Below are 16,570 nucleotides of genomic sequence, written 5' to 3' on the forward strand. Positions count from 1 at the left end.
TAATCATAAAATCCAGCAGGAGAACATCAATGTCTACCTTAAGAAAACCCATCAGATTTTTTTTTCACCAATACAGAAAAATGTAATACTGCTCTTCACCAAAATAAAGGAGATGGTCAAGGACTACTTATACAATTAAGCATAAGGTAGAAATAATTCTATTTTAAAGAAAATGTACTATGGGCAGAATAAAACAGTATAACCAAATAATTTTATGTTATGTAATAATCCAATATTGAACAATTATCCAAACATAATTTCGGAGAAAAAGTTTCACTACTAAATCTGCTTTTAAAGCCAGGCAGTAGCTCCATGAGAAGCGCAGATCCCCATGCGGGTGGCCATCGCCCTCACTAAGGGACGATCGGTACAGGACTCACTCGGCTGAAGAGACAAGGAACAGCTGTTTACTGAAGAGAGCCCGCTGAAGAATGGGAGAGAGCAAAGGCCCTGAGGCTCGACTTAGTGGGCATTTGTGAAAACATTTGGGACTCGTGGTGGAGAGTAGAGAAGAGCATCCACAGCACATGCAGAAGAGAGCCAAGGCTGTTGTGGCGGCGACCTACAGGTGATGTGGGATATAAATGCACACAGAACCAAAATCTTTAATACAGATTCTCTAACTTATGCAGCACTGAAATTTGTAGTAGCACTGAATTATCCACTTTGCATTCACTTTCCTTTATCAGTATTACCTGCTTTAACCATTATCTATTTGGTGTTATTATATCATATCTCATAAACATATGTATTTACACACACATATACATAATATAGGGAGTAGTTATTATTACTGCACCTTTTTTTAAACACATTTCATATAAAAATGCTACTGATGTCATAGGTGAAGAAATATATAGACCAGGTCTTCTGCTTATGGCATCATTCTCTGAAATAGTCAAAAGATCTCTCCGTTATTTCCTGGTACATTTTCCATCCACTTTAGAACACATAGAGTATTTCTATAATGAAGAAAGATCATACCCTGAAAATGCATTCAAGCCCTTTCAACTATTTTAGCTTAAATGTCTATTCAATACACAATGCTAGTAGCTTTGTCCACTTATACATAAAAAGCTCCTAGAGCTTCTTTCATGACAGCAGGTGCAAAGGTTCTTTTGAGAAAAGAAATAACAGTTTTCTAATGAAGTGTTGAATAACTGCATGTTAAATGTAAATAAAACCAAAAGCTATTCTGCAAACTACCACTGTTTTAAGATACTACCTCAAGATTTTTTTAAGTTTCAACCTCAAGAGGTCTTTACAAAGCGAATTTGCAAATAAAATCCCACTAACCAGGATTTTCCCACTATCTACCACTGCACTTGCAGCACAGAAATAATTTTAAAATGTTAAAAAAATAAAGGCCATATAGACTTTCTGCAAAAACAAAGCAGACTGTATTTGAATTTTAACTCAAAACTAATCCCCTTAAAATTTGTCAAATGTACAGAAAGAGCCTTTTCCTCTGATATAAATTCTGCTAATGAGCTACTTGCAAATACGCCCTCAGATGTGCTGTACCACTTTTGAATTCCAACGTCATCCATTTTCCTGGAAAAAGGTCCAGAAAGCCATTTCACTTCAGCATCACTGCACTACATTTATGCCGTGTCACTGCCCGTCTGCCTCCGCAAGCTCTGAAATCACCCGAGCAGCAGCCGCCAGGTTCAGAGCACGGCAGCAACTTTAGGAATTCAGCAGATTTGCATCCAGGTTACCTGAATGAAGAGCAGTGATCAATCCTCACCACAGACCACACGAAGCAAGACTCTGTAGCCCATATATATGGTGTTGCCATTGCTTGTGAGGGGCCACAAACTTTATGTGAAGCTCATAACACCAGTCTCAGGACTTACTGGGCTTTGCCTGAACAAGTCGTGGCCTGCCTAGAGAATTGTTTTAGCATTCAGCAGCAACAGTCTATGGATCAAATGACTATTACCTTCTTTGTTTCAGCAATTGCTTAGCTTTGTACGGTTGTGCAGTGTAGCACATATTGTTATATGTACATCTGGAACTAACAGAGCAATCAATTACTCTGTGTAAAGTGAACTATTTAATATGCTGGAATAAAAAGCAACATAAAAGGGTGAAGACATGGAATGACTGCAGAGGACTAGAGAGCCACAGAGTGTGATAGAGACCCAGGGTTACAAGTACCTCACTATTATCTGGTAAAGAAGATTCCTATTATTCTGAGCTAGAACTCACACCAGTATAATGAAGTACCTGGTCCTTTCCAAATCTTCCTGACGCTGCTAAAATTTTAAAACATTCACCTGGGAACAAATTCTGGCACAGGGATCTGTTATACTGTGCCTTGTGACACCAGCAAAGGGAACTTGAAAGAAAGTTTATGCCTTTGATCTCCTCAGGGCTCCTTCTTTCATAAAAATGCTGAATTGTGACTGCTATGCTAAAAAGAAAAATCACTTTAATCACCCAGACAGCCTCATTCTGACCAAATCAACGTATGTGTTTGTTTTGTAACTCAGTTACTTGGCTGCAGGCAACCAGCATGCCAATACCTGTGTATTAGTGAAACTTGATAGCAGTGTGTCCCTTTTCTTCCAGCTCCATCAGTCTGTTGTTCTTCATTAATCCACAGAAGAGATGTAAAGCTACTGGCTGTCCCTTACACACCAAAGCCTATAATCCTGAGACTGACACTTGTACATGGCACATTGAAATAATAACCTTGAAATTCCTCAGGCATCTAACTCTTACTTCACAGGCGGGTGAATTATTAAGCTACTACATTAGCATGAGAACTGAAACTTCAAAACAAAACTAGGCATTCACAGCAACAGAGGAAATAACCCAAATTCTTCAATTCATGACTTGAAACCCCAGGCTCATTTTGGCACCAAACTCAGACCTGCAGATGGCATCAAAGTCTGCAGGAAAAGTAACATTTCAGGCACGCCCATTCCTTCACTGTTCTGCGCTTCTTGGCATGTCCCTTCCCCACCCCTTCTTCATTACCTTACTGTCCTTGCTGAGCTTTTCTCAAACACACACCTCTACAGAGTCACTGTAGACTTGCATTTAGTAGCTGTCCCGGGTTTCCCGGCTCCTTCCTCAACCAGATACAGGAGGGCCACACATCAGATCACTCGAGCCCGTTTGGATCCACGTTCACAGATACCATCAGGCTCACACATAAAATCAGACGTTGCAAGTGATCTACTGAGGTGGCCTTACAAATCCAAGAGCTGCCACACTAATTTAGATCAAATGCATACCTCTGCCAGTATTGTACCACTAGGCGCCAGAAACATATGTTTAGATATGAGTATACAAGCAGATCACCGTATATTAGGACAAACATGACAGGGCTTCAGCAAATACTAGCTTGGAAAGTCAAATTGCACTGACCGGAGTACACTTAAAAACTACTGGCTGTTCTAGTGTTCAGTCTTATCCTTAAGCCTTTTTATAATTTGGCCTCTACAACATATTGCAAAGCCACATTCTGCAATTTGTACTGTATAAAAAGTAGTAATTTTTTTGCATTAAAGTCACTCTTTGGATAACATTGGTTTGTAATGAAAAAGGCAAGTTATTTTTTCCTCCCTTTCTATACCAGTTATGATTCTCCAGGCACATCAAAATGCTCCTTAACCACCTTTACAGATCTGAAAAGCACTAGCCATAAATAAAGCTGTCCAATACCCTCAATCACATTTACTACCTCCTTCTTGGAGCAATTTCTAGTTCTACATCATCTTTTTTGAGGTGGTAGGATGTGAACCATGTAATGCGAGCACAAATCAAACCACAAATTATAGAGAAGCAGAACTTATTTTAAAATATTTTATAATTAGTTTTCAAACATGAAAATAGCCACTAAATATCTGGTTTAAACAAAGTTGTTTTCGCTGTGTACTTGTCCTGGTTTTGTTAAAAACAAGTTTCTCTTTTAGTGAATTTGCCTGTCAGTTAAAACCTTCATATTAGCTGCATTTTCCTGGAGAACCAGATACATGTTTTGGTAAACATAGCAATGGAATGTGAAGTTATTGATAAGCGTGGATGGACATCTCGCAAGAGGGGCAACGAGAAACAGGTGACCAAGAAACTGACCAACTGTGTATAACATTCCGTTCACGTGAATACTTCACATAAAAGTGGGAGATCACAAGGATCTCATCCCTTTTCGTCCCTTTTGCTTATGGCTGACATTAGGAGAGGACCTTGCTAGTCGTCCCTGCAAACTGAGGCCTAGTGACAGACTGAATCCAGCTCCGGTTGGCTGCAGAGTCCAGTCCAGGACTTCGGGTGCCAGCTCTGCAGTTGCTGAGACTTTCAAGATTGGTTTTGTATATTTTGTATTATTTTCTCTATTCTTATTAGTAGCATTAGTAAAACATTGTTAATTTTTCCAACTCTCTTCTCTCTGTCCTTCTTTCCCTCCCGATCGCCTGTCCTGAGTGGGAAGGGGGGAGAGGAAGGGGCTGAAAGGGGAAGGAGGAGAGGAGAGGGGGTTAACAATACATCTGCCAGGGTTTTATTGTCACCCCGCAATATAAACCCTCGACAGTACTTAACTACAGCCTTAGTTGCACTTAACTGGCATTCTTTTAATTACTTTCTACTTGGATTTTGATAACATATTCCTTACATGTTTATAGGGGTCAGCATTCTACTGTTTTGCTTCTGCAGGATTCCTGATCTCAAACTGCCCTCCCGTCCCTCACCAAAACTGCTAAGTGACCACTTTGGCAGGAGAAAGGAATAAAACCAGCTGCTTTAATGTGCTTCCACAGCCCCGTGTAGCACAACGGAGCAGGCGCAGCTGCCCGCGGCTCAGCATGAGCAACCCCAACCAAAACCCAACCTTCTGAAGGTCCTGGAAAGGAATCTGGAGTTGCTTCTTTCCTAAGCACTCTGGAAGAGGGAGGAGTGGCCCTTCTCTGCAGACTGTACCTTCCCTCTTGAAGATACAGCTCAATCATGTTATACAAACAGATGTATCTCAGTCTGTGAAGAAGGAATAACAGCACATATTGGTGAGCAGTAGCAGGAGGGTAGTGAGTGGGAGACAAGCATAACTATTAAACAGAAATTACTGGGGTGACAGGGGAGAACAGAAGAGACTGATCAATGGGAAGAAAAAAAAAAAAAAGACATTCCAAGAGAGAATTTTCTTTAGAACCATGAATACAAGAACAGTATAATTTTAGTACAATTTGAAATTTAGTAAACTATTTCTTTTAGTAACAGAATTTAAGGTACCAGTATTGTACCTAGATAGCTCTGACCTTTATCGCTGCAACAAGAACAACAGAGATATTCACTTTTTTCCTCAGGGATAGGAAAATATAATTAACCTTTAACTATGGAATTCTCTCATTCATTTTAGAAAACTGCAAACTAAGCATTGACAATAGCTCAAGGCAACTGAAGCCCTTGATTATTTTAGTCTCCAACAACATTCAAATTATTGACTTTCAATTGACTAACTTCAGTTGAGGAAAAAACAGTAAGGCACCAGTGATTTGCCTTTAACCAACAAGTTCAAGATAAGATTCCTCTAGCATTAACACTCAAAGAGACTCCTTAGTAGAATACTATTTCATTATCCAGGACCTTGATATAAAAGTCAAAAATCTACCAGCTGCTTTGCTGAACAAAACCAGAATATGTAGTATTTAGACATATGCACTGTTCTAATCACAGGATTTCCAAATGTGTAGGCTAAATTAAAGAAAGTACATACATACCTCAAAAAAAGTTACTACCTTTACAGACATTCACTTTGAAACTTAGTTAGACCACCTTTTTCAGATAAAAAGCTTGTTCATAGTGTCTTCTGTTAAATACAAAACTTCTATGGTTATCTTAGGCTCAGGTACACACTGCTGCAGTTCTGCGCAGTAATATGCATTATTACACCACATTTATCTTCCTAGCCATTTCTCCACATACCTTCTACACATGGTCAGGGTTCCATTCAAACACAGCAGCTCCCAAAAGCAGAGCTCAGCCTAAATGGTGTATTACTGGGGTAGAAAGAGGGGCAGAAGAGTAAGACTGCTGCCAAAGTTCTGCCACCTTTCAACAGAACCATCCCCTGTCCTTTACAATATTGGAAATCGTAACGATAGGTAGAAAGACAATAAATATTAATAAAAATAATTTTTAAATATTTTTTCTTTCTTTTAACAACAGCCTACCAAAATTGGGCCCAGTCCCTAAGTCCCCATAGGCAATTAGAAGCGAATTAACTATTGACTATTAAAATACAGGCTAGATTACAAAGGCAAGAGTTGGGCAGAATTACAGCAGTAATCAGTAAGAAAAGGGAACAATTATGAACAAAACTGCTATATAGTTATGTTTTCATTTTTAACAGTCCTATCCCTTTTTTCTGTAGTGAACTGTGGTCACCTCATTTGCTTTCATTAGATATTAACATAACTTTGGGTACTATCCTAAATCTTTCCTAGTCCTCTTCTGTAAAAGGTTCTTAAAAAAATTAACATTAGCTTCTCTGACATTCTTCAGTAAATCATCCCAAGAACAAACAAAAACAACAACAAAAAAGCACACAACAATCACCCCGCATGCGTTACAATTGAGAGGCAGATACAAGACCAGCTCAGACTGTGAGAGTTCACGGTCATTCTCACATAGGGAGCCCAGTGGCACACCTGTAGCCTTTGATCAGTGAACAGAACCCATCTAGCAAACACCCACAGGCACAGCAACTACCTAACAGATGCAGCTTTTAAGAAAAACAAGTTGTCACAATGCAAAATAACTATTTTGTCTGAGCATAACAAACACTTGAGGAAGCACTGAAAGACTTTTGCAATTTCCTGGTCACCAATTAACTTTCTGGTCTTCCTCATCCATACCTAGATTCAGGCTTCCTTCACTTCTATGTACATTATTATGTATACATACGTGTGTGTTTATGTTTTTGTGTGTAGCAGCAAATCTAGTAGCATTTTCACGTGACAAGATAGGAGAAGGAAGTTCGATAAGGCTTATTATCTAAAGCTCATTGTCTTATGCGATCACAGCCAGAGATCAAATGAAAACAGTTTTCATTACTGATATAGATTTACTCTTTTATTACAGACATTAGGCTGACAAACGGATCAGCAATCAGTGAATCCAGTCCAAGTGCAGGTATGCTCACAAGAAGCATGTGCGGTTTCCACTACTGCTTTACGGTTCACTAGTTAATGTGGAAACAGCCTGTGCCAACCTTTGCCTGTAGCTTTCTGGGTGAAAAGACGACAATCCTTAAATATTGTAACCCTTGAAGAACATGAATGGAATTTAAAACAAAAATCGGGTTTTAAATACAAAATCCTTGTCTCTTAGGAGTAAATTAGTAGAACAAATGTCTTGTCTCTGTTCCTGAATAGGACCAGCAGTTCTCCTCTAAATGAGGAAATGGGGAGAGTTTAATCCAATGCAACTTTCTGATATTTTCTCATTGTTGCACACTTCTATTTTTTTTAAGAATTTCTAGCTTAGATAGACATATTTACTTCTACAACTCTTACTGCTCCAGAAAATGCTAAAGATTTAACACAAATTTTATTCCAGAAGATTCATGCTGTAAGGCAGCAATTAAAAAGTTCCATGAGAAGAAGAGGTTTTCTTTCAGGTTTTACTTTTGCCCTATGACTAGATAATCTATGGTCACCAAAAAGGATTGTGTGCATGCCTTCCAATCTTTTTTTTTCACACACACACTAAATCATCAAAATGGTCACAAAGCATATTTAGGACACCATCAAGAAACCGAGTAATAAAGGAATTCTTTCCTTCAAGTTAATGTGTGGGAATTCAGTGAAGTTGTCCAAAACTAAAAATAATTTGATGTGGCCTAGTCTTCATTAAACCAAATTACATTTGTTATACAACCTGACATTCTTATTTATTCAGTAAAGATTGTCATATACATTGTAGTTTTGAAAAAATAAAGTCAATAGTTTCTACAGTCCACCATCATCTTGATAACAAAAGGAAGAGAGACAGAAATGTTTATATTTCAAAATCCACATCCAGCCCTTGTCCAAAAAGTTTATTATCCTACTCTGTAGCTACAGTAAATAAAGAGTTAAAAAAATTAAAACACACTGCAAAACAAGTGGCCTGGTCATCATAAACATTACACCCCAACAGCTCATGTCACTATTATCTGAAACAGGAAAAGCAATAATTTTCCCTACCCAACCAAGGTATTCTTGTTTAACATAACTGTGCCAAACCAGGGTATTTTCCTTAATAAAACAATCATCGCACTAATCCCAACATTATTTCATCAAATATAATCATAACAAATGAAATTAAGGTCCCAAGATGACATGTCTCTTCATTGCCTGTTCAAAACCTGACATACCCACGGAGCCCAGCACAGGCCAGGATGTGGGTGGCTGGGGCCCAGCCCTGCTGACAGGACCGGGCGATCCTGGTGACAACAACGCTGAACAGCAGTCAGCACCACAGCGCTGGAGCAACGCCGCAAAATCCAATCCTGGGCTGCATCCGTGGCAGAGGTAGAGATGTAAGCATCACTCACTTCTCGGGTCACACCTGGAGTTCTGGTCCAGTTCTGGTCTCCACAATCCACAGACAGGCTGGAGAGGGCCCCAAGGAGGGCCATGAAGATGCTCAAAGGGCTGGAGAACCCTCTGAGGAAAGACTGAAGGAGTTAGGCCTCTTCTCCCCAGAGAAGAGATGGCTCAGCGGGGACCTCATCACAATATTCTGGTACTTAACGGACTACAAAGAGGATGAGTCTTTTCACAAGGAGCCACACTAAAAGGACAAGGGACAACTGGTAAAAGTTGCACTGGAACATGTTTTATCTTGATATAAGAAAGAAACTTTTTGCAGTGAGAACAATCGATCACTGGAACAACGTCCCCAAGGACATAGTGGAGTCCCCACGCTAGAAGTTTTCAAGATGTGGCTGGACAAGGTGCCAGACAACGACATACAGGCTCCCTTTCCCACTAAAGGCTGGACAAGATGGTCTTTTGAGGTCACTTCCAACCTGGGCTATTCTATGATTTTGTTCTATGAAAATGGCATTAATCTTGACAAATTTGTATGATCAGATAATTCTTTAAGAACAGATGTCCTGATACCTACAGGACAATAACCACTTTCATTATACAAATCTACAACTAGACCTCTACAGAACATTGGAAATTCTGGAGCCATACCCATTTCAGAAATTAAGTTTATCAGACCTGCAAGACGTGTTCTTACTACTTGACACAGAGCTCAAAACAGAAAGATGAACACATGTGCTACTTTACACTGAAATTTACTTTAGATTCCATTGGATCCCACAAAAAAAGTCTTTGATATGTGTTTTATTATCACATTACAAAGGTGAACATTGGACTGACTCGGGTATTCAAGATCAAACATATCATCACACCTTACTTAAACTGAATATCTATAATCTTAATACATGCAATTATTTACTTCCTTACAGAAGTGTTATTACTATTATATCTAGACAAGTAAAACCAATTTTCTTTCAGATTAATCTTTCTGTATATTGTATTCTTTAAGAAGGCACAATGTTAAGCACCTGAAGCCCACATACACTAGGTGGACAAATAACCAAGACAGAAAGTTACAGCCCTGCTGTATGGGTAACTTGATTAAATCTGAATATTTGACAGAAACAGGACAGTCTGTACACACTGCATGCAAGTCCATGCATTATAACCAAAATCAAGTCATAACTGTTATCTTAAAATAGTGAGATACTATTCTTTTTCAGTAGCCTTCATGATTGAATTCAAAATAAGGGCATATCAAGTAGATTTTATCTCATGAGCTACTTAGCTTCTACTTCCTTATTTTTCCACCCTATTATAAAAAAAAAATAGGAATTCACCTCCACCAGTTCTCACCATTGACTTAAGGGGTCAATACTGAGCAGTTACAGGACCGATCTCACAGCCTTCCATGGCAATTAAGGTCAAAACAGACAAAAAGCTATTCAGAGTTAAAGAACACTGTAATTTTTTCTTCTTCTTGTGTCATCATCTTAATACTCTTCAAACAAAAGCTTGCAAGTAAACTACAATGCGATATAACTGTCCTAGCCAATTCTAGAAGAGGAATCCTGCAGTTCCTTTGAAGTGTATTGTTACCAGCAACAATGGAAGCTGCTTCATAAAGCTACGACCCAGCAGAGGAGAGCCTTCCTAAGAACCACAGTTTAAAAAAATAGCTTTGGATTCAAAACCAAATCATAATTTTAATGTAGTGAACAAGTTCACTACAGGGAACTTATGGTACAGAATTTCCAGCCCTCAAATCAACATTTTCATTTGCAGCTACTGTGCATTTGATGTGTGTCACAGATACTGTAGGGCTCTAACACAGCAGTACATGCTGTAGCAGTTCAATTTAAAGCAAGGCTAGGAACAGGACAAAACAGATACTCTTGTTGAGATTGTCTTCTGAAATAATGTCTGATGCTGGCTTAACTTTGGGGGCCTAAACTATCTAGCCATATGCAAGGAGACCTAAAAACTTGAAAGGAGTCTCCCTTTCATAAGGAAGCATAAAACAGAATAGGAGGTCTCCATAGCATAAAAGTGGTTAGAAGAAAAAAGAAAACATATGTAGCAGAGAAGAAACGATGGCTCTGTTGTCTACCGCAGCAAAACCACTGTTTCCCGAGGCAACTGAACCCATTGGACCATTGCATCTGGAAATGCCTACTCAGTGTGGCAAGAGGCCAGCTACTGACTGTGCACCCTGACGCCACAGTAGCCCGTTTCTTCAGCAAACTCAAAAGTTCTGCTCTTACTGGGTACCCTGAAAGCAAACTTCTGACAAAGTCATTCAGCAGGGCATCCCAAGGAAGACCTGTTAAAAGGTTTACTAAACATTGTATCATCTAAGTAGAAGAGAAGTTTATTAATAACCTTGTGGTTAAGATGCAACTGAAAGCTACAAAAACAATTCCTAACCTAGAGTTACAATAAAATTTAAGCTAATTTTGTTTTCAAAGTGGCAAAACAAATCCATGTAATGTTACAAACTGACTTTCCAAAAGGTTTTGGGAAACAAGGACACCAATCCAATCAGAGTGCGTATCTTACACATAAAATTTGTTTCCATTGCAGTAACTCCAAATTCACACAACTGAAAGCATCATGCAGCTTTCCTGCAACACTGGAGGAAACAGCAGCAGCAGAACAGGATGTGAACAAAAAGTTAGCTATCAAAGCCTGACAACCACAACATCAGCATTTCATCCTACATTGGTTTTACACATCTCAAAGTGGAAAAAAAGCCCATTCATCATAACTAAGAAGAAAAAAAAAAAACAACACCACAAACAACAAACCTCCAGGATCAGGGTTGCATTATTATTTACTTCTATAGAAACTAGAATGGAGAAGACCTTGCCCCTTGAATCATTTACTATAGCACGTAGTAACATCTTTACCCCATCACATATAAATCCATCCATCCACCATACCCTGCTTCCCGGTTCTAAACACTGACCGACTAGAAGGAGAGAAAGATGAGGAATATCAGGATGTACGTTTCCCTGACAGAACAACGTAAGCATGCTGGATCCCCAAGCAACAAAGAGTCTACTGGTGACTCAACGAGTCACTAATAAAATCTCACTGAACAATATACAGTAAAAGTTAGTGAGAGAAGCACGTAATCCTATGAGAAAAAAAATAAAATAGGGAGGAGTCCGAAACCACATTATCCTACAAAAGAGGAGTTACAAGTGGGAACACTACAGAGATGGAAGAATGCTCCTACATGGTTCAGTGAAAATAGGTACCGTGAGAATGAGAAAAAAGTGAACTGGACAGTGACAAGAACACAAAGGGTTAGCAGAAGATGGGAAAAAAAAACAACAAACAGGCTGTGATTTCTGTCCATTTCAGCAAGAAGAACAGTGATTTTAACAAAAAACAAAAAAATACTGGTACTAGCATTGCTGGCAATTTGACACATCTGGGAACGTGAAATAAGCTGACGGCAGCAAGCAGGAGGCAGAGAGCAAGATGAGTGTATCAGGCTGTCAGAAGGGCAAGCAAAAGGACCACCTATAGATGGGACAGTGCCACCAGAAAGAAATCAAGGAGAGAAAGAAGACCATGAGGATGAGAGAATTGGAAGGTGAATCAAACAGGACACGAGGGCTGCAAAGACCAAGTAGTGTGGACCCCCGACAAACAGAGGTTTGTTTCTCCGAGACAAGAGCCGCAGCGATGCCCAGTACAAGCCCAGAGCGGGTTCCTCAGGGGAGAGAGGCCCTGCCCGGAGGAGGCTGAGCCCGGGCCAGAGATGGGGACGGTCCCCGGGGAGACGTGGCGACACCCCCGTGGGAGGGCCCGGCCCCGGCGCGGTGCGAGGAGCCGGGGTGCTCTGCTCTGCCGGGGGTGCTCTGCTCTGCCGGGGAGGTGCCGTCTGTCCGGCGGCGGGGCAGCTCCCCCGCCACAGCCGGCAGTGGGCCCGGACAGCGCAGGGCTGGGGGGCCGGGCCGCGGGGCTGCCCTGACAGACGCTGCGGGGCGGCGGCAAGGTACGCGTGCGGAAGGACAGACAGCGAGGCTGTCCTGGCAGGACGCTCCGTCCCAGTGGGTCGCGGAGCCCCGTACTCACTTTTTGTGGGGCGGCGGGTGCTTGTCCCTCCTGCCGGCCGCCGCGGACTGCTTGGGCCGCCGCCTACGGGCCTGCAGGGCCAGCACTGCCGGGGAGAAGAGAACAGCCGGGAGCCGGCGTGAGCGGCGGCCGCGCAGCCCCCGCTCCCGCCCCGCCGCCCGGCACGGCACGGTACAGCACAGCACGGTACCTTTGCGCGAGTTCATCGCCGCACGCTGCTCGGCGGGCGCGCCGCTCCCCGGCTCGCCCAGCGCCGCCGCCAGTCGGGACCGCGCTCCGAGCACCGGCCGGCGGCAGCGACACCCCCCGCGCCGCCCGCCCCGCGCCACCCACAACAACTGCGCAGGCGCGGCCCGGCCGGAAAGGCGGGGGCGGGGCGGTGGCAGGTGGCGGCGCGGGCGCGGCCGGAGCGCACCTGAGGCGCGGAGCGGGCCCGCGGCGCCTGGCACTGCGCCCTCTGGCCAGCCGCTGCCCCTTCCTCGGGCCCGCACCTGTTACTGGGCTGCCGCTGAGGTGGGTTTGTCCGGTCGTCGAACCAACTGGAAGTGGATCTTGCCAAATTCTGGGTTATGTTCGGAGCGGTGAAGTGATGCACCGCGTAGCTGCGCCCTGCTGGGACCTGTCACAGAGAGAGGTGGCGGTTTGTGCCCGGGCAGCAGCCGCGGCCAGATCAGCTTCAGCTGGTGCCCGGACCTCTGTGGACTTACATGCCTGGACCAATTAGCCTCATGACACAAATCCAGGGAAATTAGATTTCCTTAATTCTGATTCTCACTAAGTTATTTAATTGTCATGATGAACAACTCTTGGCAATTGGCACTGGAACAGGCTGCCCAGGGGGGTTGTGGAGTCTCCTTCTCTGGAGACATTCAAACCCGCCTGGACACATTGCTGTGTAACCTCATCTGGGTGTTCCTGCTCCGGCAGGGGATTGGACTGGATGATCTTTCGAATTCCCTTCCAATCCCTGACATTCTGTGATTATGGTGGGTTTTTTTTATTGCCAATGACATCTTGCTGCCTGTGATACCAGGCTCTGTAACTGCCACTTCTCGTTTGTGCTGTGCCTAGCACAGCTTCAGTTTTGATGGCGTTATGACTGAAATTTTGTATCTGTCTCTTGTGCCTGCTGCAGAAGATGATCTGGGTCATATAAAAAACTCCAGTATGAGTATGAGGGTTGTCTGGCTTATCTTTGCATGGAACTGGGGTCCAAACACATAGTAACTGAAAACGGGAATAGTCATTCAATTTTGAGGGTAAATGGCAAGATAAAGAATCCCTGAGGATGAAGATCTAAAAGCAGCTGCAGTCAAGGTATTATGAGAGTGAAGGGAACTAGCAGTAATCATGGGTCTTAAGTAATTGGATCATTGGGATTTCAACCAGACAGAAAATTGAATCCCTAGTTATGGTTAGTTCCATTTAGAAGGGGGGAAGAACAGAAAGATAAAGCTTGACAACTCAAAAGAAATCACAATGTATAATACTTTTTTTGTCCAGCTAGAGAGCCCGGTGAACAGAAAACAAGAGGGCTGTGAAGTTTCTAAACTGCAGACCTCATGAAGCACCACAGCTGCATTTCAAAATCAAAACATTTTCTGTGTCCCATCCTCCATCATAAAAGAACACAAGAAAAAAACATTTCCAGTATAAACTACTACTACAACGTAGTCACGTTACATGGCTCCCTTGTGGTTTGTCTTCTAGTGATGGTTCGGTATGATAGGTCAGGCAGCAGAACACTGTACTGAAATTTAGAAGGCTTTCTGCTCAGAAAGTTTAGATGCATCAAAAATAATAGTTGAATGTTTAAAAGCAGATTACATATTTACCCTTTTGTTTCCAGGCTTATTTTAACTTCATTGGCTCAATTGTGCTGCTGCATGAATACTCGTCCGTGTGTAGAGGATGGTAGAAACAAGGAGCTGATGATGGAGAAAATGGTGCGACTCTATTTTTTTTGTCAGAGACATTGCTGGCTTTAAGTTAACCATGTAGCAATGGCTGTAGAGCAGAAACCACATCAGGGTCCCAATAATCTGTTCAGCTGCTCGTGTGCAATTCCATTTACTTCAATAGGAGGTTTATATGTAGAACTGATTGGACAATTGGGTCTTAGATAAGTACAGTGAGCTTTGCTTACATCAACAGGATTATAAATTTGCCAAATCTGGAGTCAGGAAGGAATTTCCCTCATGAGCATAATGCCAGCAACATAATGAGGGCAAGGGAACAGTCTGCTAGCACACAGAGAAGGAATGCTGTTAGGACCAGGTGGGTGTATACTACACAGTCAATTCCTTTCAGTTCTAATGGACGTGTATTTGGGGACTGTATTATTCCTGGGTTTTGTTGTTTTCTTCCACGCCTTCTCCCCCACCCCCCCAAAAACAGCCACTCAGAGGATGCTCATGCAGAAGTGCAAAAAGATCACTGGGACTCTGTATGTATGTGTGTATAGAGGATTACCATGTGCAATTAACTAATGGCAGAGTAAATTAAGGTCAGTAGAAGCTAGACACATTTCAGAAAAGAAAAAAAGATCACCTTATTTCTCAGACTCTTGAGAGTGTAACTCCCTGAGAACACAAACGGTAAGTGAAAATTAAAAAAAAAACACCACACAGAAATAATTTGAGGTATGTGGTCGCTAAGAATGGATCTATACTGGACTATGTCTATTTGAATCTACTAATTTCAGTGAAATCCTCCATCCTTATTTCAATATATGTCTTATTGTAACTTCACTTTTTCAAATATAAATGATGAGTCAAGAGAGAACACAGACTAAATAGCGAAAGAAGGCATTTGTAAAATCATTACACAACATAAATGAAGAAGGGTGGACTGGCTCAGAATGTGTCTGTTTCTGACTGTCTTTGAACAGAATATGGGAACAGGTGTGTTTTATTACAAGGATTACCATAGAGCTCATTCACTCTGGGGAAAGGCCCTATAAGACTTAGGTGATATGACTTATCCAGAAAGGAGGGACAACAGCAGATTTAGGTGATCTTAGGTGCAAACATCAGAGGAGGAGAAGAAGAAAATATCAAATTAGGGAATGATATTTTTACCTGTTTATAATATGGTTTGGACTAGTCACCTGACACCCCATGTATGTTTAGTTTGTTTCCTTTCCACTTAGCTTTGAGATATCCCACTAACACAAGATGTTAACTTTTCAAACAAGAATGGAATACATTTGTACAGAATAAAAAGTTACCTAACAGCAATCCTGTAAGCATGATATTGTCATATTTCTGAGAGTAATTCAAAATTCTTCCTTCAGCGGAGGGATGTTAGAAGACTTTGCCCAGTTTTCTGTTCCAGTTCCTTTCAGCATTGCTTTTCCCACTGTGCGGTAGCATGCTCTCTGAACTGCACTTTTTCAGAAATCAGGATATTAGCCAACTTCATGCTGCTCTTGCACAGAATGGAAAAAACAAGAACATGTAAGGCAGGGGGGGAGGGAGCCGGGGGAGAGGATGGATATTGGGAAAAGGGAAAAGAATCATGCAGTGAAAGGAAATTCCCAGTTAAAGGAGAGTTCTTATTAATATGCAAGTCTCATCCTCTCGCTTTTCATGGTTGTCCCTTGTTCCTCCAGTTGCCACCCCCATTCTGCATTTCTTTAGGATACACTTGTGTAGGCACACAAACAATGAGTCTGTCCTTCCCTTGTTCTCTTAAAGAATTTTCTGGCTACCAACGTGCTTTTTTTTCCCCCCTCTAGTATGTAAACAAAGCAAAGAGGACAATTCTCAGCTCATTTTTGAGTGACACAGACAACAAACTTGCAGATAGGAAGTATTAAGCAACAGTAAATAAGCTGGGTTTGCTTTTAAAGTCTCTTGGCTCATCACTGCTTGAGTATAAGCAGTTAACATTAATAGGAGCAATGCACACATTAAGCAAGAAAAGTAGGCTTG

General features: G+C 41.8%; 1 protein-coding gene across 5 annotated transcripts in view; it reads right to left on the reverse strand.

Annotated features, from left to right (window-relative positions):
* SRPK2 (SRSF protein kinase 2) overlaps positions 1 to 12,983 on the reverse strand; it is a 142,216-nt gene extending 129,233 nt beyond the window's left edge. For 3 of the 5 annotated variants that reach the window (XM_082046947.1, XM_082046948.1, XM_082046952.1), the window contains exons 1-2: positions 12,826 to 12,983; positions 12,636 to 12,720 (exon numbers count right to left, since the gene is read on the reverse strand). In XM_082046947.1, coding sequence (XP_081903073.1) covers positions 12,636 to 12,720; positions 12,826 to 12,841 — 101 coding nt within the window. In that variant the 5' untranslated portion in view covers positions 12,842 to 12,983. Of the gene's footprint in view, positions 1 to 12,635; positions 12,721 to 12,825 lie in introns of those variants that run through there. The other 2 variants (XM_082046951.1, XM_082046950.1) reach the window with 2 other exon arrangements.
* Positions 12,984 to 16,570: the final 3,587 nt, after the last annotated feature.

The sequence above is a fragment of the Streptopelia decaocto genome (assembly GCF_964273445.1).
Source record: "Streptopelia decaocto genome assembly, chromosome: 1".
NCBI classification, from domain to species: domain Eukaryota; kingdom Metazoa; phylum Chordata; class Aves; order Columbiformes; family Columbidae; genus Streptopelia; species Streptopelia decaocto.